Below are 24678 nucleotides of genomic sequence, written 5' to 3'. Positions count from 1 at the left end.
AGGGCCTAATTGATTTAGTATACATTATTCCAAGGTGAAGTTTTACAACCGGTGTCGGGCTACTCATGACACCTGCGCTTAAAATTTAAAGAAGTAAGCTAATCTTTTTATCTCCTTCCAGCAGAGGAGGGGGATCCTCCTATGGTGCCCCCAGCTCCTCCAACTCCACCTACCAAAAGAAAGAGCAAGTTCTCTGGGATAGGCAAGTTCTTCAAACCTTGGAAATGGAGGAAGAGGAAGAGCAGTGATACATTTCGTGAGACTTCAGAAGGTAATTGTAAATAAAATGTGCATAAGCGGAGTAGTCTACTGTTACCACAAAGATGCGTTTTTTAAAAGGGTGTGCTGACAGTATGTAGGTTTAAAATATTGCTCGGATATGCCATAACTTCATGATAGGTTGGGACCCCACCAATATCTAAAACCTCGAGGGCCCTTTGGCACTACATCTGCACAGAACTCTCTGCATTCTAGTAAATAAGGCTGTGTTACAGTACCTGCACAGAAACTGATCAGGAATGGAGCAATGCAGGGAACAAATCCCAGGTGGCCACTGGGCTTAACTAGTGCGGCTGATACTTCTTTCTAATGCTTGACAGAGGTCCCAGCAGATAAACCTGATCCTAGTGCTATACCAATACTTCAGGATTATTTAAAAAAAAAAAAACATTTAAGATGCTCAAAAACAAGGGTGTACACTATTTATTTTTTACGTTTCACATTGTCAGATTGCACTTCATGTAGAGGCCACAATAAGATTTTAACTTTTGAGAGGGTTTTCCAGGATTGGGGAGGTCTACTTTTTTTTTCCCTCCAGATAGAGCGCCACTCTTTTTCATGGGCTGGTATTTGGTATTGCAGCTCAGTTCCATTTATGGAGATGAGCGCTGTAATACCAGGCAGTCCATGGACAGGAGAGCGCTGATTTTGAGCATCTTAAATGGGTTTTCCAACAAGTTGAAGTAATGGCACTGCACTAGGATTTTTGTCCCTTTTGCATTCCCCTCTTCAATTTTATCAACTTAGACCATGTTGTTTTACCTTTTCTAAAGTGCTGGAGAGAAAGATCTCTATGAGAAAGCCCAGAGAAGAGCTAATAAAGAGAGGTGTTCTAGTGGAGGTACCTGAAGTACCTGAAGGCAAGTAGCGAGTCAATCCATTTTTTTGGGTTCTATATAATAATCGTAGCTGTTGTCCAGGATTTGGAAAAAAAGGTCTGCTTTTTTCCGGAAACAGCGAAGTGAACAGGGCTCAGCTGCAATACCAGATACAGCCCATGAATAAGAGTGGTGCTGTTTCTGGGAACAATGCAGACCCTTTTTTTTTTTTTTCTAATCCCTATTTTGTGTGTACCTCTGATTCTACAACAAATTGCAAAAGGTAACCCTGTTAGGTGGTGGGCATTAAACAAAAAGAATTCAATACACACTGCCAACTTGGCATACAATTAGGCTGGGTTCACACAGAGTTTTTTGCATGCAGAATTTCTGAATTTTGAGGCAGATTTCGCTCTGCCTGCACGCCGATTTTGGCGGCGTTTTTCGCCCGCGGCCATTGAGCGCTGCGGGCAAATAACGCCGCGAAATACGCTTCTTCTGCCTCCCATTGATGTCAATGGGAGGTCAGAAGCGTAAACACCCGAAGATAGGGCATGTCCCTTCTTCCCGCTAACCAGTTTTTCCGCTCGCGGAAAAAAAACGCCTCCGCCTCCCATTGAAATCAATGGGAGCCATTTTCAGACGTTTTTTGGCTCGTTTTCTGACGCGGTTTCCTTGTCATAAAACTCTGTGTGAAATCCCCCTTATCCTGTTCCCACTCTACTCCAAAAGAATGCATAAATGTGTTATACACCATAACTTGATTACCTGAGATTCGGAGCCCCACTGGGAACAGTCTTATATTAATGAATGTATTCTGCGTACAGCACTGTTAAATGTTAGTTCTATGTAAATAAGAGGAAACAATAAAAAATCATGCATAAACTTAAGTTGCTTCTTTTTATCCCACAGATACTTCTGTGAAATCAGAGTCCCCTCCTTTAAGAAATGGCCATATGAGCCAAGGGCCCACGGAGTCACAAGATGACAAAAATGTAAAGCGGAACAGTCGACCAGGTAAAGTTTACACAAGGCTGTTCTTTTTTTAAATGAATGTATAGTGGATACAAATAAAACACTTTTTTTTTCTTCTTTTTTTTTTAGATTCAACAGTACCACGTCCCATTTCTCAAGTGGAACCTGCACAGGAAGTCTTACGGGAATCCTCAAAGCAGCCACTTGTTTTACGGGAATCCTCAAAGCAGCCACTTGTCTTACGGGAATCCTCAAAGCAGCCACTTGTCTTACGGGAATCCTCAAAGCAGCCACTTGTCTTACGGGAATCCTCAAAGCAGCCACTGGTCTTACGGGAATCCTCAAAGCCACTTCTTCCTCCAAAAAGACAACTTTCCACATCCAATTCAGTCACTCAGGATCATAGTGCGGGCCAACGACCAGAACAACCCCAATCTGTGACACGCTTGTCGAACTCTACCCCTTCACCTGCACCTAGAACCCTTCTCGCACCATCAGCACCTAAACAGCCACCTGTTCCACCGCCTAAGCCCCCGAACCGGAACAGCACCCCTTTAATGGGTAAGAAATGCCAAGAACGGTGCATCTTCAGAGCTTTTACCTTCTGCTTTAACGTGTACCTACTGTTACGCTTTTTATTTTCCAAGAAACAAGGAGCATACATGATTTGGTGTATTTTCCTATTCATTTTCATATGGTTAAGTTGGTCTGATGCATTAGTACAGACCCTCGTTCTTCAATTCCCAAACACGCTTAATTTTGAGGAGCTATTCTTTCTGTGAACAACCACTAGGGAGGGGATCTGCATACAGTTCCATATGACTCATATTATACCCAGAAATTCAGATTGAACCCCCCCCCCCCCCCAGTGGTGAAAGTATAGTGTGGGAATGGAAGATCTGTGCTTGTAGTAGAGTGGAGCATTGAAGATTTAAGTATATGGAAAAAAGGCTGCTAATGCCATATCTTGCTCTGGGGTATATCCTCCTAGTATATGTGCACTTTCAAATGTCACAGATGTTATTTAGTCTTGTTCATGAAACACTCTGATTGCTAGAACCAAGGAGTTGTGGTACTCTGTGAGCTCCTTTTTAGCTTTTGTCAGCTTCATTCGGAAATTTTCATGACTGAATCTGAAGGGCCATTATAAACCCATTGAAATGAATGGAATTGTATTGTCATGCCAGATTCACTCAGTAAACCTCGAAGTGAAAGTGGCACAGCTCTTGCTGGTCCACCACCGTTAATGACATGTCCGAAGATACACGTTCTTTTAACCCCTTAATGACCAGCCTATTTTAGACCTTAATGACCAAGCCATTTTTTACGTTTTTCCATCGTCGCATTCCAAGAGCTATAACCCTTTTATTTTTGCGTCGACATAGCTGTATACGGTCTTGTTTTTTGCGGGACAAGTTGTACTTTTTAATAGCACCATTTTGGGGGACATATTATTTATTGATTAACTTTTATTAACTTTTTTTTGGGGGGGGGATAGAAAAAAACCTGAAATTTCGCCACTCTTTTTCGCGTCTTAAATCAACGGCGTTTACCGCGTGATATAAATAACACCATAACTTTATTCAGCGGGTTGTTACGATTGCAACGATACCAAATTTGTATAGTTTTTGTATGTTTTACTACTTTTACACAGTAAAAACGCTTTTTTTTTCAAAATTATTTGTTTTTGTGTCTCCATATTTGAAGAGCCGTAACGTTTTCATTTTTTCGCCGATGCAGTTGTATGAGGGCTTTTTTTTTTGCGGGACGACTTGTAGTTTTTATTGGTACCATTTTTGAGTAGATGCGACTTTTTGATCACTTTTTATAAAAAAAATTTAAAGACAGGATTCACAGAAAACAGCAATTTTTCAATAGTTTTTTATTACATTTTTTACGGCGTTCACCATGCGGGTTAAATAATGTTATAGATTTATAGTCGGGGTCGTTACGGACGCGGCGATACCAAATATGTGTCACTTTTTAACTTTATTTTGGTTTTTTAATAGTAAAGCATTGTGTAAGGGGAAAAGCTGGGTTTTTCATTTTTTTTCACATTTTTTTTTTCATTAACTTTATGAAACTTTTTTTTTACTTTTTTACTAGTCCCACTAGGGGACTATAATATGCGATTCTCCGATCGCTATTGTAATACACTGCAATACTTTTGTATTGCAGTGTATTACTGCCTGTCCGTTTAATACGGACAGGCATCTGCTAGGTCATGCCTCCGGCATGATCTAGCAGGCAGTCGCTCCAGGCAGACCTGGGGGCCTTTATTAGGCCCCGGCTTCCATTAGAGACACAGACACTCGGCGATCGTATCGCCGGGTGTCGGTGGGAGAGAGAGGGAGGGCTCCCTCTCTCCAAAACCACTCAGATGCGGTGCACGCTATTGTGCACCGCATCTGAAGGGTTAAACGGGTGAGATCGATACTAATATCGATCTCACCCGGCAGAGCAGGGAGATTTGACACTCCCTGCTCTGTTTACTTTATCCTGATGCAGTGCCGTAAAAAGGCATATGCATCAGAATAAAGCCCGTTAGTGGCCGCCGTTAAAAGGCGTATTGGCGGTCACTAACGGGTTAAAGGAAACCTAAACTTAGAAATGAATGATAAAAGTAAAAAATAGAGAAACTTGCTTACACTGTTGGCCGTTCTGCAGTTTTATCTACATGTTCCTAAAACAAACAGTCGTGTAAAAATCCTGCATGGAACACGAGGGGTTAATCTCCTTATCTGTCTGCAGTAGGAAACGCAGAACACAAGCCTAAAATGGAACAGAGCAGAGGCTTCTGCTGCAGCTAGTTGTCTTACTACCAGACACCGGATTCTGAGGGGCAACACATATATAAGAAAAGGAGGTTAAGGGAGGAATTGCTGGGATATTTTTTTCGTGTTTATTCACTTAATATGTAATTTCATAAGGCTTGTTAAACCAGCAATATGGTAGAGTAAAATGGGAGACCAGATTCCTTTTTGATAGTGTTATATTTTGCTAGGATAAGTTGGAATATCAAATTGTTTTGGTTACATACCTCAATGGAATTAGACATTTGAATTGTGTCATTATAATCAAACTATTAAAGATCTTGATCATAAAAACGTTAAAGGAGGAGCTCAAGGCAGTCTGGTGTACTACTTTACATGCGACCGTTAATAAAGTAACTCATATTTTTATTCTAGCCGAGCTGTGCCAGGCACTGGGAGGAACCACACTCACACCTGTTGGGTCTCGTCCCTCTCCACCACTTCCTTCCAAACGAGGACTTCCACCCTCCACAGATCCTGTGAGCGGCAAAGAAAAAGTTGCTCGACCTGTGTCAACCCCTTCTCCCCTTGCAAATGAAGTTGCAGCGCATTCCCCACCATCTCCGACCCTTCATTCTCAAGCCCCCAAATTGCCGCTATTGCCCCCACAAAGTCCCCCTCCAACGGATATACCTCTGCATAGCACAGAAGAGGAAAAAGATATGCCACCGAATGTGTCCATGCTGCCTCTTCATATTCGCATTCAGCAGGCTCTCAACAGTCCACAACCAGTGCCCACATTGGATAATTCCCAGCGGGCGCACTCCCTTTTATTTGTTTCCAATGAAGTGGGGTCTGGTGAGGAGAAAACACGCGTGAGATCCTTGCCTGTCACTATAGAGATGCTTAAAGTGTGAGTTTTTACTTTCCCATTTCTCCTTTGCATAATTCCAATTGTGTTCGTCTATTGGTTATTTTATTTGTCATTTTAATTTGTAAATATGTGTCAAAACATAGTTGTGTTGCTTTGTAAGTCCCCATCACAGAAAGGGATGGCATATCGCTAGGATTTTTAATGGTAAAATTAAAATTTGCATCTCTGGATTTGTCTGCACAGTTGAACTGGCATGGAACTGCAACACTTCTCCATTCAAGTGAATGTGGCTGTGCTGAAGTTCTATGAACAACTGGTGCCCTGCTTGGTCAGGGAGCGGCTGCCTCTGCTGGGGGACTCGACGTGACCATGTATTACAAAGTCACTCCTTAATTTGAGAACTGTTGATCACTGGGGGTATCAAATGTTGGATATGCAACAATAAGCGGTTTGTCAGTAAGTGGTCCTTTTTGGATAAGGGGTTGTCCAGCTTTTCTTCGTTTTTCCTGAAATATGGAAACAGGAGTGTTTTAAATATTTTTGCTTTCCAGGCCTGATGACGATGATGAAGTGAGCTTCGGGGAGGAAGATTTATCTCCAGAAAGAGGCGATTCTAATGCTTCAAGGGTATATATCGGAGATGTTCCTTCTGTTACTGTAATACCAAGCTACATTCCCCCATGCCTCCAGGAGGAGGATGAGGAGGATGAACATGAATGTGTTAGTGATAGCGATTCAGAGGGGCCCATACTGTACAAAGAGGAAGATGAAGACGACGATGATGATTCAACAACAAGTAAGTGAAATACAGTAAAAATTCTATAATCTGGCATCAAGGGGACCTTGGATTATGGGAATAAATATCTTGTAAATTCCAGAACAATTGTATTCTCTTTTCTGAATTGGTTCTCTCTACTCTGCTTAGAAGATCTCCCTCCGATAAAAGCATGATCATGTAATGAGTTGGCATACCCATTAAAACGCTCTAAGATTGAGCATAAAATCAAACTATTTAACATCTGACGCAATACCAAATAAATTAGTGGGATACAAAATGTATTGGTATCGTTTTATTGAAATCTTATGTTTTATTGTTTCTTTTAGTCAAAATTGGATTTAATTGCATGACATTGTGCAACATTTCTCTCTATCTAGGCGCCCTGGCCAATAAAGTAAAGAGAAAGGATACTCTGGCCATGAAGTTAGGTGGAAAAGCAGGTTCTCAGGAACAAGACACAGAGTTACCGCACCGCAGTCGAGAAGAGTGGAATCAAATACGGCAGCAGATTGGCTCACAGCTAAACCGGAGATTGAGCCAGAGACCTTCAGCGGAGGAGCTGGAGCAGAGGAACATTCTGCAATGTAAGAATAGAATTTGAACAGTATATAGTGTGAAAGATACAGGAGAGGATTAGAGTAGATGAAGTTGTAATCTTATATTGGGGGTCATAGCACCATTGCACAAGAGGGTAGAAATGTAAAGTTCTACTCCACTGGGGTCAGCAGGAACACCGCAGAATATTTGGGAGGATGCTCAAGGCTTCTACACACTGGTTGCTATTTTTTGCTATCAGTCTTAAGATTACTAAGAAAAGGAAGTGGCTGACTGTTTCAAATGAAGGCATTTTCCAATGCATGCATATCACTAAATGCCTACGCTTAGCGGGCATAAGTTGGAGCTTATAATAAGGTAAGACTAGAAAATTTAACAAGGAGATGAGAAAAGCTAAGAAGGGAGGGATAAAGTCAATCCTTATCTAAACAATCCAGTTGTGGGATGGGTAGGTGTTTGCAGAAAAAAACCCACATTCCAGAGGCTTTTTATTATTGGATGACATTCTTGTACATATTTTACTTGTAGTAAAGAATGAAGCTGACCGGCTGGCAGAGAGACGGGAAATCAAGAGACGACTGACCCGCAAGGTATTTGCCTAGAAAATAATTGATAGCATTTATCAGCCTTTATTTTAGAGAATATATCAGGCTAAGGTTAGATAAAGGCTAACTATTCTAGGACTGTTAGAATTCTACCATATTCCAGAACTCTCTAATTCTATATTTCCACCTACTCCCACTTTGGTAGAAAAAAAACAAGGCATAATACTCTCCGCATATGTATCCTGAATCTGGATTGCGATATTCTTTTTCTCTTTGCTTTATGCTTATTCCACATCTAGATCTCTGTTTTAGTATTGCTTTGTAGATTTTACCGCTTTATTTTATAGCATTGGTTTCCTTACTGACAAGGGTGCAGATTGTGTCATAATATCGGTTTAATCGTTAGCGTCATTAAGCCACAACTTTCTTTCTCACTTCTATGTGTAGCTCAGTCAAAGACCTACAGTGGCGGAGTTGTTGGAGCGGAAGATTCTTCGATTTAATGAGTATGTGGAAGCGACAGATGCGCATGACTATGACAGGAGAGCTGATAAACCCTGGACCAAGCTCACCCCTGCTGACAAAGTAAGGGACCGTCTCTGTATTATGTGTGTAAATTAGCAGGGTAGCCATTAGTGCAATGCCATTAGTTCCTTAATTAATGTGGCACAGGTAGGAAGGGGTTAATACTGTAACGGGAGTATCTCTTATATAAGGTACCAATAATTCGGATAAATAATGTATTTTCTAGCAATAGTGCCTCTAGGGGGCAGACGTTTTACATCATCTTAATAGTAACCTTTCTACTTCCCTTACTGTCTGGGAGAGGCTGTCTGATATCTTCTTTTAGATGACACATTTTTTCTATCTTGTAGGCAGCAATCCGTAAGGAATTAAATGACTTCAAGAGCTCTGAGATGGCCGTGCATGACGAGAGCAAACACTATACAAGGTAAGTCCAGTAGTGACGGAGAAAAATTTAAAGCAAGTTTTTAATCTGTAACCTATTTTTAGCAATTGAAACCAGTTGTTTTGGTAACACATATTGGTAATTGATCATTATAATCTTTTCGAGAAGTATCATTGACCATTATCCTTGTGTACTTTTATATTAGGAATTCGCAAAATGTTCTACTTGAACCCCACAAACCAGAACGTGTGATGGGCTTCAGCATTATCTGTGGTCGAAGGGGCTATTTATCCCTTAGATGCCACGTTCAATAGCTCTGTCAGCCCATCGTCAACTGTGACATGATCGGGGGTGGCCATGGCAGCAAGGGGCCCCAACAAAGGCCCCCATGTCTGCCATGGACATAATCCTATTAGGCCCTAATATGCTGCCTGTTAGTAGAATACAGCACTACGTAATACACTGCACTACATAATACACTGCACATATGTAGTGCAGTGTATTATGTAAGTGATCAAACAATCGCATGTTCAAGTCCTCATTTTATTGTATACATAATTGTTTTGAAGCAGAAAAGTATCCCAAGTAAAATATAACAAAAATCGCCATTTTTCCATTGAATAATGCTTCTTTATATTAAAGAGAATAAATAAAAAAATTAATACAAATTGGTATCCCTGCATCCATAAGAACCCATACTATAAAATGATCACATTATTTATCTTGCACTGTGAACGTCCTAAAAATAAATATTTAAAAAAACTGACTAAATTGCGGTTTTGTTCATTCCACTAAAAGAAAAAGAAAAAGGAATGAAAATTGTACCAATGAAAACTAAAAGTCGGGGTGCGACGACACAAAAATCTGATTACAAGAAGTGATTTTACTGTGCAAAAGTAGTAAAACAAAAAAGAGAACGAATATAAATTTGGTGTAGACCAAAACAATAAAGTTATGTCATTTATACCACACTGTGAATGCCGTAAAAACAATGGCGGAATTGCTGTTTCAAACCCCCACCCAAAAAATTAGTTCTAGTGCTGTGAAATAGTATTTGCCACTCATCAGTATTACTAGGGGTCACAAACTGACGGACAGACATTCTCCTTCAGGGTTTTCTGATAGAGACCAGAATTCATAGTTCCATCAATTGACAAGTCATCCGTGTCCTGCAGAGGCAAAGCCGCCCCAGACCATAACACTGCCATCACACAACCACCACCATGTTTGACTGTTGGTATGGTGTTCTTATGGTGGAATGCGGAGTTAGCTTTATGCCAGATATAACGAGACCCATGTCATCCAAAAAAATTCTACCTTTGACTCATCAGTCCACAGAATATTATCCCAAAAGTCATGGCGGTCACCCAGATGTTTTTTGGCAAATGCGAGACAAGCATGTGTTCCTTTTGATCAGCAGTGATTTGCACCTTGAATCCCTCTCATGGATGCCATTTTCGCCCATTTTGTCTTTCTTATTCTGGCATCATGTACATTGTTGACCTTAAAGAGGCTCTGTCACCAGATTTTGCAACCCCTATCTCCTATTGCAGCAGATCGGCGCTGCAATGTAGATAAGAGTAACGTTTTTTTTTTGTTTTTTTTTAAAACAAGCATTTTTGGCCAAGTTATGACCATTTTTATATTTATGTAAATGAGGCTTGCAAAAGTCCAACTGGGCGTGTTTAAAGTAAAAGTCCAAGTGGGCGTGTATTATGTGCGTACATCTGGGCGTTTTTACTTCTTTTACTAGCTGGGCGTTGTGTATAGAAGTATCATCCAGTTCTCTTCACAACGCCCAGCTTCTGGCAGTGCAGACACAGTGTGTTCTCGAGAGATCACGCTGTGACGTCACTCACTTCCTGCCCCAGGTCCTGCATCGTGTCGGCCACATCGGCACCAGAGGCTGCAGTTGATTCTGCAGCAGCATCAACGTTTGCAGGTAAGTAGCTACATCGACTTACCTGCAAACGCCGATGCTGCTGCAGAATCAACTGTAGCCTCTGGTGCCGATGTGTCCTCGCTCGTCCGACACGATGCAGGACCTGGGGCAGGAAGTGAGTGACGTCACAGCGTGATCTCTCGAGAACACGCTGTGTCTGCACTGCCAGAAGCTGGGCGTTGTGAAGAGAAGTGGATGATACTTCTATACACAACGCCCAGCTAGTAAAAGAAGTAAAAACGCCCCGATGTACGCACATAATACACGCCCAGTTGGACTTTTACTTTAAACACGCCCACTTGGACTTGAGAAAGCCTCATTTACATAAATATAAAAATGGTCATAACTTGGCCAAAAATGCTCGTTTTAAAAAAAACAAAAAACATTACTCTTATCTACATTGCAGCGCCTATCTGCTGCAATAGCAGATAGGGGTTGCAAAATCTGGTGACAGCCTCTTTAACTGAGATAAGTGAGGCTACAATTCTTTAGATGTTTGTCTGGGTTCTTTTATGACCTCCTGGATGAGTCGTTGATGCGCTCTTGGTGACATTTTTGTAGGCCAGCCACTCATGGAAAGGTTCACCACTGTTCCAAGTCCTCCATTTGTGGATAATGTCTCTCACTGTGGTTCAACTGAGTCCCAGAGCCTTAGCAATGGCTTTGTAACCCTTTCCAGACTTTTTGTCATCTGTAGTTTAAAGAGGCTCTGTCACCAGATTTTGCAACCCCTATCTGCTATTGCAGCAGATAGGCGCTGCAATGTAGATTACAGTAACGTTTTTATTTTAAAAAAACGAGCATTTTTGGCCAAGTTATGACCATTTTTGTAGTTATGCAAATGAGGCTTGCAAAAGTCCAAGTGGGTGTGTTTAAAAGTAAAAGTCCAAGTGGGTGTGTATTATGTGCGTACATCGGGGCGTTTTTAATACTTTTACTAGCTGGGCGCTCTGATGAGAAGTAACATCCTCTTCTCTTCAGAACGCCCAGCTTGTGACAGTGCAGATCTGTGACGTCACTCACAGGTCCTGCATCGTGACGGCCACATCGGCACCAGAGGCTACAGTTGATTCTGCAGCAGCATCAGCGTTTGCAGGTAAGTCGATCTTACCTGCAAACGCTGATGCTGCTGCAGAATCAACTGTAGCCTCTGCTGCCGATGTGGCCGTCACGATGCAGGACCTGTGAGTGACGTCACAGATCTGCACTGTCACAAGCTGGGCGTTCTGAAGAGAAGAGGATGTTACTTCTCTTCACAGCGCCCAGCTAGTAAAAGTATTAAAAACGCCCCGATGTACGCACCTAATACACGCCCACTTGGACTTTTACTTTTAAACACACCCACTTGGACTTTTGCAAGCCTCATTTGCATAATTACAAAAATGGTCATAACTTGGCCAAAAATGCTCGTTTTTTAAAAATAAAAACGTTACTGTAATCTACATTGCAGCGCCGATCTGCTGCAATAGCAGATAGGGGTTGCAAAATCTGGTGACAGAGCCTCTTTAATCTCTTTAGCACTTCGCATCATGTGAGACTAAAGCCTGAAAATCACTTCTTCCCAATAATAAACTTATTGGGTTTAATATTCTTGTAGGTTTTTTTTTTTTTTTGTCTTTTATATTGTTGAACTAGCAGGCTTAACCCCTTAATGACCGGGCCATTTTGCACGTTAATGACCAAGGATTATTTTTTGTTTTTTCACGGTCGCATTCCAAGAGTCGTAACTTTTTTTTTATTCCGTCGACATAGCCGTATAAGGGCTTGTTTTTTGCGGGACGAGTTGTATTTTGTAATTGCACCATTTTTAGATGCTTACAATATATTGATTAACTTTTATTAACTTTATTTTAGGAGAGAATTGAAAATAAGCAGCTATTCCAGCATTAATTTTCACGTTATAAATTTACGCCGTGTACTATGCAGCCTAAATAACATGTTAACTTTATTCTATGGGTCGGCACGATTACGGGGATACCAAATATGTAAAGGTTTTATATGTTTTTCCTACGTTTGCACAATAAAAACCCTTTTAGAAAAAAATTACTTGTTTTTGCATCACCGCATTCCAAGAGCCGTCATTTTTTTATTTTTCCGTCGATGTGGCCGTATGTGGGCTTGATTTTTGCGGGCCAATGTGTAGTTTTCATTAGTACTATTTTGGGGTACATAGGACTTATAGATTAACTTTTATTTTATTTTTTATGGGGGGAATGGGAGAAAAGAGAGCATTTTGCCGTTGTTTTTTGCGGTTTTTTTGGACGCCGTTCATCCGGCGGTTTAATTAACGTGTTCATTTTATTGGTCAAGTTGTTACGATCGCGGGGATACCATATATGTGTATGTGTGATTTGTTTTGACACTTTTACTGAATAAAACCACTTTTTGGGCAAAAAAAGTAGTTTTATTTGATTTTGACTGTAATTATTATTTTTTTTTTCTACAAACTTTATTTAACTGATTGACATTTTTTTTTTTTTAAGTCCCATCAGGGGACTTCACTATGTGATGTGCCGATCGCATATATAATGCTTTAGTATACTTAGTATACCAAAGCATTATTGCCTGTCAGTGTAAAACTGACAGGCAACCTATTAGGTCATGCCTCCGGCATCGCCTAACAGGCAGATGCTGAAGGCAGACCTGGGGGTCTTTGTTAGACCCCCGGCTGTCAAAGAAAACCCGACGGCGACCCGCGATTTGTTTGCGGGGGCACCGATGGGGTGACAGAAGGAGCTCCCTCCCTCTGTCAAACACATTAGATGCCGCTGTCACCATTGACAGCGGCATTTAATGGGTTAAACTGCCGGAATCGAAGCGCGCTTCGATTCCGGCAGTTGCAGCAGGAGCCAGGCTGTGTATAACAGCCGTGCTCCTGCCGCTGATCGCGTGGGTACAGTGACAGTACCCGCGCCATCACAGGACGGATATATCGGTCGTCCTGCGCGAACTAGCAGCTGCAGAGGACGGATATGTCCGTCCTTCGGCGTTAAGGAGTTAATGTGACATGTAATGGCCAGTTTGATGCCAAATAGCTGCTCCTGGAAAGCACTTTGGTATATAGGATCCTGTTTTTTGTGATCCACTTCTACATATTTTTATAAAGTTAGACCTCCATTAAAACTTTCACTGGCAGGGATTTTGGCACAATTTTCACACTTTTGACATACACAAATACAATTTGAATTCTAAAATAAAAAAATTCATACTAAACACACATAGGTATATATTTTATGAAAGTGCCTTGTGCATTGTAAAAATGCCAGCCAGCACTTTACACTCCTGGGCACCTACTTGACATTTTGCATCAAACTGTAACATAGTGTAATAAATTGCATCCAAATGTATGTTTGTGACTAAAAGTCTGACACAAGTGGAACCTTAGACACACAACAGCCCCTAAAAATATTCAAGATGTGCAGGGTCCATACATGCCACCTATTCCTATGTCTACATGGACGTATCTTCAAATATTCCCCAGAACAGAAGAGACTACGAATCTCTGGGATCCAGGTGCCGGTAAACATTGGAGTTACAGACAAGTGGTCTGACTAGGTTCAGGGGGTGATGAGATGTGCAACTGCTCATATTCGCACCCTTTTAGTAGAAAGAGACACCAGGGAGCACATCATCTTTTTGGTAAGGGGGGTGATAGTGTGAATTTGCACCCCTGGCATCACTGGAAAGTTGTACAGGGGAGAGATGACTGTAGATCTTTCTTCCTGCTCTCAATTGCAACTTCCCTCTCCCACCCCTAATACACAAAGCCAGGAAGTTAAACTTTTCCTGCTTCCCGACTTCAAACGAGTTCTGCGCACGGAGAACTGCACTATTCTGGACTCAAAATTATACCCAAAGCAAAGCTCTAGCCTTTACATTCTAGTTCTAGTCAAATGTTTAAAGTCGTAACATATTACATACAGTATGTCCTTGGCAGTTTAAGGATTATTTATTGTTCCTACACAGATTGAATTCACAATAGGCACCACGTGGTTCTTAACTTTTCTCTTCCGCCACAGTACTCCTAACATGTACTGGTCTTCTGTAGTGGTCTAATCATTTTGGCTCGTAGTCCTCCCTGCTTTTCTCTGACAGGATTTGACCCTGTTTTCAGTACATAATATGTGGCTCTCTCAAGGAGGGATGGTATTTTAATTTTCCAAAAAATTACGTGGCTAAAATCTAATGTTAAAAAGGCAATAAATGACATTAAGGATGCAAGCTAAAAGGCAGGTTGCCAAATCAAACCAATGCAAAGCAAATCCCAAATAATCTTTAACGCCTTGCTGCACTGCAACGTAACTGTACGCCAGGGGTGCACAACCTTTTTTTTGTATGGCGTGCCAATAAAAATAAAATCATTGCATGGCACACTGAGTACTTCATCAAACATGAGTCATATAAGACAAACTGTTGCCATGTATGTGACACAAACCAATTAATCAGTTAATTAAGTACATTTTAGTGTGTCCCTTGTCCCTGAATTTCTTTGCAAAGATGACCCACTAGTGGTGCATTTGAAGCTACTGAATACCAGCTTGGAGAGGGTGGGCATATAGGCGAGATCTCCGCAACTGAACACCAGCTGGGGGTGCACATAGGAGAGACTGCAGCTACTGAATACCAGCTCGAGAGAATGGCTCTTAGGATAGACCGATGCTACTATGCCCACTTGGGGAAGCTTCACATACAAGAGAGAGCGACTACTGAACACCAGCTTGGGGGGGGGGGGGGTGCACATAAAAGCGAGAGCTGTCAACTATTGCTAACTTTTTCTTTTCCTGAACTCTTCTTGTGGTGCTGATCACCAGGAGAGTGGTGCTTCATTATGCACTTGGGGATGCTGAACACCAGGAGAGAGAGCAGTGCTGCAGTGTTTTCTTGCCAAGTGCTCGGCAGCGACAAACACAATGAAGCTCCGCTCTCTCTCCTGGTGATCAGTGCCGCTAAGCACATAATGAAGCGCCACTCTCTCCCTGTGTTCAGTGCCACCAAGCTCACAATGAAGCTGGACACTGGGAGAGGAAAGAGTGCCAGTAAACCATGCCCCATGTGCTGGCTGTGACACTGGTGCAACAGTTTGCTGACCCCTGCTGTACGTCATGGTGTGGGGGGAGAAGTATGGAGCTGGCTTCATACGCTGCTGGTGTTAGCTGTGTATTCCCTCTAACGGCCTGGATTGGAGTTAACTTTCATCCCAGCCTTGTAACTACTAAGATGCCGTGGTCAATAGTGACCTTGGCATACAAGTCTTTAGAAATAGGGAGGAGCCCATTGCAGGGTGCCGGTGGTTGTCAGGGCAGCCTGGAGGCATTGGTTACTATATATAAAAAATCGATATATTAAATAATTAAAAAAATAAATATATATATATATATACACACAGAAATGCAGAGAAATAAAAAGTGTTTACACGAACGTGAAAAACACATGCAAAGCACACTGATGGCACACGGACATGAAATGTAGAGAAAACGCTGCGTTTTTTACACACGCAAATCGGCACGCTCGTCTGAATGAAGCCTAAGTCATACACTGCCCCTTTGGCCCTGCTTTATGCTTAGCACAGTGTTTTAATTTTTTCAGGAGTGTCAATTTAACTAGCTGTAGGTATGGTTCTCCTACCCCCCCCCCTCATCCACTCCTCTTCCCCTCCCTGATTGATCTTGAACAACATGTGTTTTTTTTCTAAACATATTAACTAATGTAATTACATTAGTGCTACAAGTGCTAAACATACAACCAATGTCAAGTATAATGTTTTTTCTTTTTCACTTTACAGATTTCATCGACCTTAATAAGACGCATGAAGAGAACTTTTAGGGCAAGAAGCACTTACTTACATAGGAAGTTGTGCCAATCACAAGCCTGTCTTCCCTCTGATTTACCTCTGGCCTGCACCTGCTATAGTCTAAGGTGGCATTGTAGAGTAATACTGTGTAGCTTGTGAATCCCAGTTTTATCCAACCTTATGGTGTAAGGAATCAGTGTCTTGCAACTAGAGCAAAAGTTCTCCACCTCCAATTAGTGCTGAACTTCCATTAACCACTTCAAGTATTTTTTTTATTGTCACACCAAGGACATCTCTTCCAGTGATCATGTGAGCTTACGGTGCCTTGATTTAGGTTTTTAGGAGTCTGGGGCTGGCCCTGTGGGTTTTTTGTTCTTAAATACTTTCCGTATTTTGAATCAGATGGACTGAAGAGTTTTCTTACCTGTGTGTACAGGTCTTCCAATGGATACAAGGTATCTCTCAGGGATGAGTGGTTTAGTTTGTGTTTTAAATTTAATATAGTGTGAATATTGCACGGTTGACTTATTAGTCCTAGAATCTGCCAGACCATCGGTTTCATGTATAGGTTCACAGCAGATCACTTAGGTTTATACTTCTACATGACCATGGAGCCAGTATTTCCAATAACTCACTGTAACATTAATACTAAGAGCATTGGTCTAAGGAATCGTCGCCACTTTATCACACAGATTCTAATAGCATACATTTTTAAAAGGAACCTTTTAGGCTCCATGCACATGTTGTGTATTTTGCGGCGGAATATATGCAGCCAAACTGCCAAGAAATTAGCAGGAAAAAAACGCACTTGAAGGTGCGTATTTTTATGCGTTTTTTCGGTGTGATTTTTACGTTTTGCTGCGGAAATTGTGGCGTTGTCATGCGGGTTTTGCTATGTATTTCTGTAGAACTAAAAGGATAGAATTCGCAAGCGGAATCGCAAGATAAATTGACATTCGGCGTTTTCGAAGATACGCACCGCGGATCAATTTACGTCCCGCTAAATACCGCAGCGTGGACATGAGATTACCTGGAATCTTTGTCTATGCTAGTACTATATTACGCTGTGGTTTTGCCACCCGCAAAACCACACGTAATACGCATTGTGTGCATTGACCCTTCATGTTAAACATGCTGTCCAATCTGTGGGCAGCATCTTTATAGAGTAGGTGGAGCTGAGCAGATATGTAGTTTTGTGGCAAAAGATACAGGATATCCTATTTTATTCATTTAAATCCCTGCTTATTCTAAATTTGAGCCCATTGGGCGTTCCTACCTAGGGCTTGACAACTAATGCAGAGAATTCTGTCCCCCACTGGACTCCAGCCCCAGAATGAGCAGGGCTTTAAATGAATAAAGTTCTAGTGAATCTTTTCTTGCAAAAGGTGACCGGTTCCCTTCTACAAGCATAAGGAGATGTAGCTTTTTGAGGTCCGGGACCCATTAAGTATGGCATAATTCTGAAGACTTCATTTTTTTTTATCATTTTTTTTTATACACCGGTTTCACATGAGTAATACACTACGCCTTACTATAAACCATTAATGTGCTTTAGAAACATGTTCTGAGAGATACAAGATGTATATATATATATGTAACATACGTCTGACTTTGCAAAGGACAACTGGAATATTGTTTTTTTTTTCTGAATATGTATGTATGTGTATATATATGTATACTTGGCTAGTATCAGCATCTGTATATCAGTTAGTCTTAATCTGAATTTTAATTATGAAAATAAAAAAAAATATTTTAGGCAAAAATTGGTTATTTAGTGTCTTGTTTTTCAGAGGAAATTTCAAATAAACCAGCAAAGACAACTGATGGACATTCGTTTGCAAAGAGGAGCAATAGTAGAGAACTGGGAATGAGTAAATAAAAGTGCATTTGCAGTTGGAAAGTCTTTATTAAGCGTATAGTAAACATAGATATTTCAATGTTGAGCATAGGTTTTCCCGCTAAAGTAAGTGAAGGCCCTTTGCTATGATGTGCCACCACTTGCAGATCAGTGGAGTCAGACTGCCTGGACCCTCACCGATCATCAGAATGAAGGGGCAGCAAAACCAGTTAAGCGCTGTCGCTCCTTCGCTGATCATCCCTGCACAGTAACTGTCCCGGCCACCTGCTTTGCTAGGAACTAGAGCGCAGAACCGTTTGCTTGAATAGAACTGTTGCAGTTCCCTGCAAAGCAGGATGGTGGGAATGTCGCGGTTTAGCAGACATGCCAAAGGGAAACTGAGGTCCCAGACGAAGCCATAACTTAAAGGGGTTGGCCACTTTCTAAACCTACCCCGCATATGGCAGTTTAAGTTTAGCTTCCCCCAACCAATCTGTAACATGTATCACGTGACCTCTGAGTCAATTATGTCTCCTACCTATGGATGCGCAAATATTATACAAGAGCCATACAAGTAAAAAAAATAAGCTTGTATAAGGCCCCATGCACACGACAGCAAAAAAACCTCCGTTTTTGCGGACCGCAATTGCGGTCCGCAAAAACGGAGCCATTCACTTTCATTGAACACTGACACCTTTCCGTAGCACTACGGAAGGGTGTCAGTGCCGTGGAAATGTTCCGGGAATTATGGAACATGTCCGTTCTTTCGGATTTTGCGGGCCGTGCTCCCATACTTTTGTATGGGAGCACGGCCCGAAAATGCGGCTGTCAGTCAGCGGCCGGCCGTGCCCGCAATCGCGGGCCGTGATTGCGGGCACGGTCGTGTGCATTGGGCCTGAGTCTGCGCATGTATGATACATCATGTGACCGCCATCTTCATTACTGTGCCACAATGGTTTTCACTTGTTTCCCAGATACCTATAACTTTAATATCGTATAACTTTAGTAACGTATAACTTTATTATAAATTTCAATAAAGAAGAAAGAGCCCCCCCTCTTTCTTTTTTAAAATTCAACGTGCTCTGACAATTCTAAGTCCCTTTTTATGCGGACTGCAGCCGCGAATCATAGTAGTTTCATATAGGTAGTGCGGCCATCAGAGATGGTGGTTTGACTGCACTTAGATGGTACTGACTACAGAGTATTATTAGTATCGTTATATGGAGACTTTCATTTCATATGTATGCTTATAGTTATTCATAATAAAGTTATACGTTACAATACTATTAAGCATTCAATAGGTATCTGGGAAACCAGGGCTACTCTTTTTGCCTTTGGCGATTATTGATGTGTTTTTGTGTGTACCTCAGCCCACCAAATATTTCTAATTTTTTTTTTATTATTTTGTATTTTTTTAATTTTATTTTTTGTTTCTTTTGTACAATGGTTTTCATGCTCCCCTGTCACACATGGCATGTTACAGGTCAGACGGGGGAAGGACAACTTTTGATTAGTCCATGCCAAGTATGTTTGATAAGTGGCCAACTATTTTAGATGATTCAAATAACCCTTTCAAACTAATAAAAGTAAAATCCACTCTATGGGATACTTTTCAAGCATCTCGTAGCCAGACAGAACTCTACTATGGCTTCTATGGAAGTCATGGTCCCCATAAATATGAATTTGTAATGGATATTAGGGTGTCACCTAACTTATTCCAGGACTAGGGAAGGATTCCCCCGGGTCTCTGCACCATCTGGTTCGTCATGATGAGCTAAAATTAATTTACAAATGAATTCCACTTTGAGGTAAAACAGGGCATTGACAGCCAAGGGATGGTGTTGAAAAAGCCTGATCAGTGGTCCATCAGAGGGCATTGCTTCCCAGTAAAGAACAACATAGATTACTGTGAACTAGCCGGTGTATATTGCGCCTGATAAAGTAGCTAAAAAAATCTGAACCGTATTCTCGAACACTAGTAGGTGGTTTACACTGCATGTCCAGTGGCCTGGACAAAAAAAACGTAGTCTACAATAAAATTGCTATAGTTGTTATAGTACTATATTGTTAAATTAGTTTACTGCGGACCTATCGGTGACTATATATATTATTTGCAGTATTTTCAGTTCCCACCTCTATCATTTATGTGCTTTCTATATATTTAACTTTTTATGGATTGACTTAATACGTTTTCAAGGAAAAGTCTGTCTCGCTTGCACAATTTTTTTTTCAATCAGGCTTTCACTGCATTTTGATGGTCAGAATAGCATAGCGCACTGCACTATTCTCTCCAGTTCTAAAAATATATTGGTCCATTAGGTTAATTTTTATTAAAAAAAATTAAGTAACATTTTTTTTTTATCATGACTGATCATAACTGTTCTGTCCCATCTGTCATGGATCCTATAAAACCTGAAGCCATACCACCAGTGTAAATGGAGTCCAAGGCATTTAGATTCCTTTTTATGGCTTCTTTTGCTAGCATGGGCTTGTGCACGACACTGAGAAAATGAGAGTGTAAGATCTTAATGAGGGAGGGGTGGTTCAGTGCCGGGAGAGAGCTAAGGGAAGGAAGGAAAAGGCCCACGGCTTGGCCAATAAACCGTGCTGGATTGTGGTGGTACATGGGGTCCGACACTCACAGATCAAAAATAAGTAGCCTATCAAAGTATACATCCAGTCATCTACTTGAAAACCTCTTGTGATCTGCACCTCAGTGTGTAAAGCCACGTTTCTAATCCTTTTTATTAGCTTCATTCACGTGCAGGCTGCACGCTCCATTATTTTTCAGTATGGGGCAGAGTAGAAGGAGACCTGAATTACTGCAGCCCTTTACTTCCTCCCTGCTGAGCGAGCGCTACAATCAGGGGTTTAGCTCAAAGAGGTGCACTTGCCCAAAGAACCTCTGCCAGCGATGAACACTTCCTGTTAGTGCGCAATAGGCTGAGCTTTGACGGTACTCGAAGAGCACCTTAAAGTTTTTGTTATTTTTTTTACTGGAAATACGCTTTGTGGCAGCCAATAAGTGTTCTGGAAAATCCTTTTAAACATGCAGTCTGGTTGCCATAGGCAACACTACTGCTTTTCTTTATGAAGAAAATTGAGGTACAGTACAGCAAATGAAAAAAATCCACAATTAATTTTTACAATCCATTTAACTCCACTATCAGGAGATAAAGGACATGATAAAGCTAACGTGTATTAGAAAATACTGTTACTTAATCATGGCAAATTAGTTAGGATGCAATATTTATGGCCTATACTTATAATAGTCCATCAATGTTTGCTTGCTGGGAGTCAGACCCTCAGGTGGCGCGGCTCCTTTGAGCTATAGCTCATTTGTATGGTCCGCTTTCCTTGGTACTGTAGCTCAGTAACACGCACTATATTGAGGTGACCCACCACTACTTGGACTTTTTGGAGTGCTGTCTTATATTTGTTGGATTATAGACAAATCCATGTATGTGGCTATGTAGTAGCCCTAGCAGGGAGAATAACCTATTTTTCATTCCGGGGTATAAAAAGAGTTAAAGTGTCCCTTCCCAGAAACCGCTCTGGGCTGTCTGGTATTTCCACAAAGCCCTATTCAAGTGAATCTGACTGAACTGCAGTACCAGATACAGACCACGGACAAGAATAGCGCTGTTTCTGGGGTGGGGGGGGGGGGTAATTCTTGTTCTAATCTCATTCTACTCCCTTAAATTGACATTGTGAACTGGAAAAAATGGGGCGGCAGAGGTGTATTTGGATTTTGTTTTGGGTTTTTTTTTTGCCACAATTTTCAGGATCGTGACAAACATGTAAGTACAACAAATGCACTAAAGCTACAGGATTTGTGCCATCGCGTAGATGTCGTCCAACATTTACTACACCCCCACATAATGTAAGGGTGAAGTTACATGTGTCAGTTTCATGTTTGTTTTTGCTTCGGTTTTGCAAAAATCGTGGCTAAAAACCTCCAAAAAACTGACCCACATGTAACCACGCTCAGCGACATTCTTTGAAGATAATAAAATAGATATGTAGTGTTACAAATAAACCATTTTGTCTATATTTGTTGATCAGAAGATTGTGAAACATTGCATATTTACTTGTTTTATTTCAACCGTGTCACACTTGTAAGAACCTGTAGGTGCATCAACAAGATAAAATATCATCTAGTTCTTTGACTTGAAAAAGAATAGGCAAATTTCTTAGTATAATAGTATACTACCAAATGCCATCCTAAAACTTGTACTAAAACGGTCTTCCATATTGTCCTCAGGCAGCACACAATGGGTTAAGCTCTGATTCTTCCTAACTGGGACAGAAGAACGAACACTAAACCTAAAAGGGAATGATTAAAGGGAATGTGTCGCTAGAAAAATATATATATATTTTTTTTTCAGTTAAACTGCTAGTATATAAATGATTACACATTGTTCTAATTTTTTTAATTTTTTCACAAGTCAGGAAATAGTATAAATTAGATTCTAATTTATAACATTTCCATGTGTTGGTCACTAGAGGGAGCAATTCCCAAAATTGTAGCATTGGCATGTGGTAAAGCAACCTCATTGCTTTATGCTGCAAAATTGGAGAAGACACTCGCTCTAGTGTGCTCAAACAAACACCCCTCCTTTCTACTGGCTAGTGCCAGGAGAAAGGAGGGGGTTGAATGTTCAAACCTCCTACACTGTGTGCCGCCATTTCTTGAGCGAATGCACAGTGTAGGAGGATTAGATACAGTGGTAATCAGACAGTATAACACGAACATACACACGCATCACATACATAAACATAACTTACCTGCCGCCGCTGCCTCTGCTCCCTCCGCTCCTAGTCCTTGCTCCTGAACATATGGACGGAAGCCGCGACCGTAAGTAGTCATCTTACTGTCCGGCCGCGGCTTCCGGTCCACATGAAATGGCGCCGGATGTCGCTCTGCCGAAGACCTTCCTTTTGGACTGTGTGGGAGCGGCGCATGCTCCGTTCCCACACAGACGGCGTAAGCTATAGTGAATGGAACGGCTCCCGTTCGCATTCTCTATGGGGATGTATGTGCCGTATTCCATCTCTGTATGTGTCGTTAATCGACACATACAGAGATGAAAAAAAAAATGGCAGCCCCCATAGAGAAGTAAAAGGAAGAAAAAAGTACAACACGAAAACACAAATAAAATTTATTTTAATGACATACTAAAAGCAATAACATAAAAAAATATAATTTGTGACACCTTCCCTTTAAAGTACACAGGAGATACATGTGCCCACAGTGTTTGTTAGTCTACAGGATTGTCTGCATTTTCTCGTAAAAATCCTGCAACATGGGTTAATTTTCTACTGAACTGTTCCATTTTCGGTGGGTGAATGACTGAGGGGTGGGGCTCAACAAAAGTGGGTGGGGTTTAACTATCCTTTGGTTTAACGATCCTTGTGTCATACTGCAGATAAAGCAGAGTGAGGAGGCTCCTGCTGCAGCCAGTTGTCTTACAGCCAGACACAGGATTGTGAGGAAGGGGAAATGGCTGATCTATAGGAGCACATATGTAAGAATTCTTTAGATAAAATTTTCAATATGCAATAAGAGACCAAATAATAGGAGCAAACGATGAGAAATGGCTGAAATATTTATTCAAAATTTTTGGTTAAGTCTTTAAACCCTTACTGCACTTGGACGTACCATTACGTCCTAATAGCGGTGTTCTTACCCCAAAAGGATGTAATAAGTGGGTGGTGGTTGTGGTGAGATGATGGGTTGCCCCGGCATCTGGGAGCCTAACAAAGGGTGCCAGGCCATTGATGGCTGTTTGCCTGTTAGTATACCAAAAGCATTATTGCCTTTCACGACCGAAGTATACCTAAGCATTATAGAAGCATTTAATAGATCGCATTGTGCAGTCCCCTAGTGGGAATAAAAAAAGTTAATGAAAACTTTATTGAAAAGTGTTTAAGGTAAAAAAAAAAAAAAGTAAACAAATTATTTTTATTTTTTTTTGCAATGGTATAAAAAAAAAAATGTCCTATACATATTTGGTATTGCGCCAATCCTAACGACCTGTATTTAACGTGTCATTTATACCGCACAGTGAAAATACGTAAAAATAATGCAAAAAAACTACAAGAGAATTTTTTTTCCCCATACCCCTACAAAATAAAGCTAACATTTTATATGCACCCCTAAATGGGGTCATTAAAAAATACAACTCGTTCCTCAAAAAAAAAAAGCCCTCATACAGCTACGCTGATGGAAAAATTATAAAGTTATGGTTCTCGCGATGCAGCAACGCAAAAATGAAAAAATTCCTGTGGTCCTGAACGTCAAAATAGGCTGGCGGCTTAATGGGTTATTTAAAGAGGCTCTGTCACCAGATTATCAAATCCCCATCTCCTATTGAATGTGATGGGCGCTGCAATGTAGATAACAATAACGTTTTTTGTTTTTTTTTAAAAACCATCATTTTTGCCCAAGTTATGAGCAATTTTATATTTATGCAAATGAGCTTTTCAATGGACAACTGGGCATGTTTTCTCGTTTTACCAACTGGGCGTGTATTGTGTTTTTACCAACTGGGCGTTGTGAATAGAAGTGTATGACGCTGACAAATCAGCGTCATGCACTTCTCATCGCTCCCACCCAGC

At 41.0% G+C, this 24678-nt stretch overlaps 1 protein-coding gene across 7 annotated transcripts in view; it reads left to right on the top strand.

The window, feature by feature from the left end:
- The window catches only part of PHACTR4 (phosphatase and actin regulator 4), a 71349-nt gene extending 53384 nt beyond the window's left edge, over window positions 1-17965 (top strand). For 4 of the 7 annotated variants that reach the window (XM_075853421.1, XM_075853428.1, XM_075853427.1 and 1 more), the window contains 11 exons: window positions 122-271; window positions 1053-1139; window positions 2010-2114; window positions 2202-2633; window positions 5261-5738; window positions 6251-6495; window positions 6855-7061; window positions 7561-7622; window positions 8025-8162; window positions 8453-8529; window positions 16212-17964. In XM_075853421.1, coding sequence (XP_075709536.1) covers window positions 122-271; window positions 1053-1139; window positions 2010-2114; window positions 2202-2633; window positions 5261-5738; window positions 6251-6495; window positions 6855-7061; window positions 7561-7622; window positions 8025-8162; window positions 8453-8529; window positions 16212-16227 — 1997 coding nt within the window. In that variant the 3' untranslated portion in view covers window positions 16228-17964. Of the gene's footprint in view, window positions 1-121; window positions 272-1052; window positions 1140-2009; window positions 2115-2201; window positions 2634-5260; window positions 5739-6250; window positions 6496-6854; window positions 7062-7560; window positions 7623-8024; window positions 8163-8452; window positions 8530-16211 lie in introns of all 7 variants that reach the window. The other 3 variants (XM_075853422.1, XM_075853426.1, XM_075853423.1) reach the window with 3 other exon arrangements.
- Window positions 17966-24678: the final 6713 nt, after the last annotated feature.

This window comes from Rhinoderma darwinii, chromosome 2 (genome assembly GCF_050947455.1).
Source record: "Rhinoderma darwinii isolate aRhiDar2 chromosome 2, aRhiDar2.hap1, whole genome shotgun sequence".
Classification (NCBI taxonomy): Eukaryota; Metazoa; Chordata; class Amphibia; order Anura; family Rhinodermatidae; genus Rhinoderma; species Rhinoderma darwinii.
Note: the sequence above shows the minus strand (reverse complement) of the source record. Positions and strands in the feature narration are given on the sequence as shown.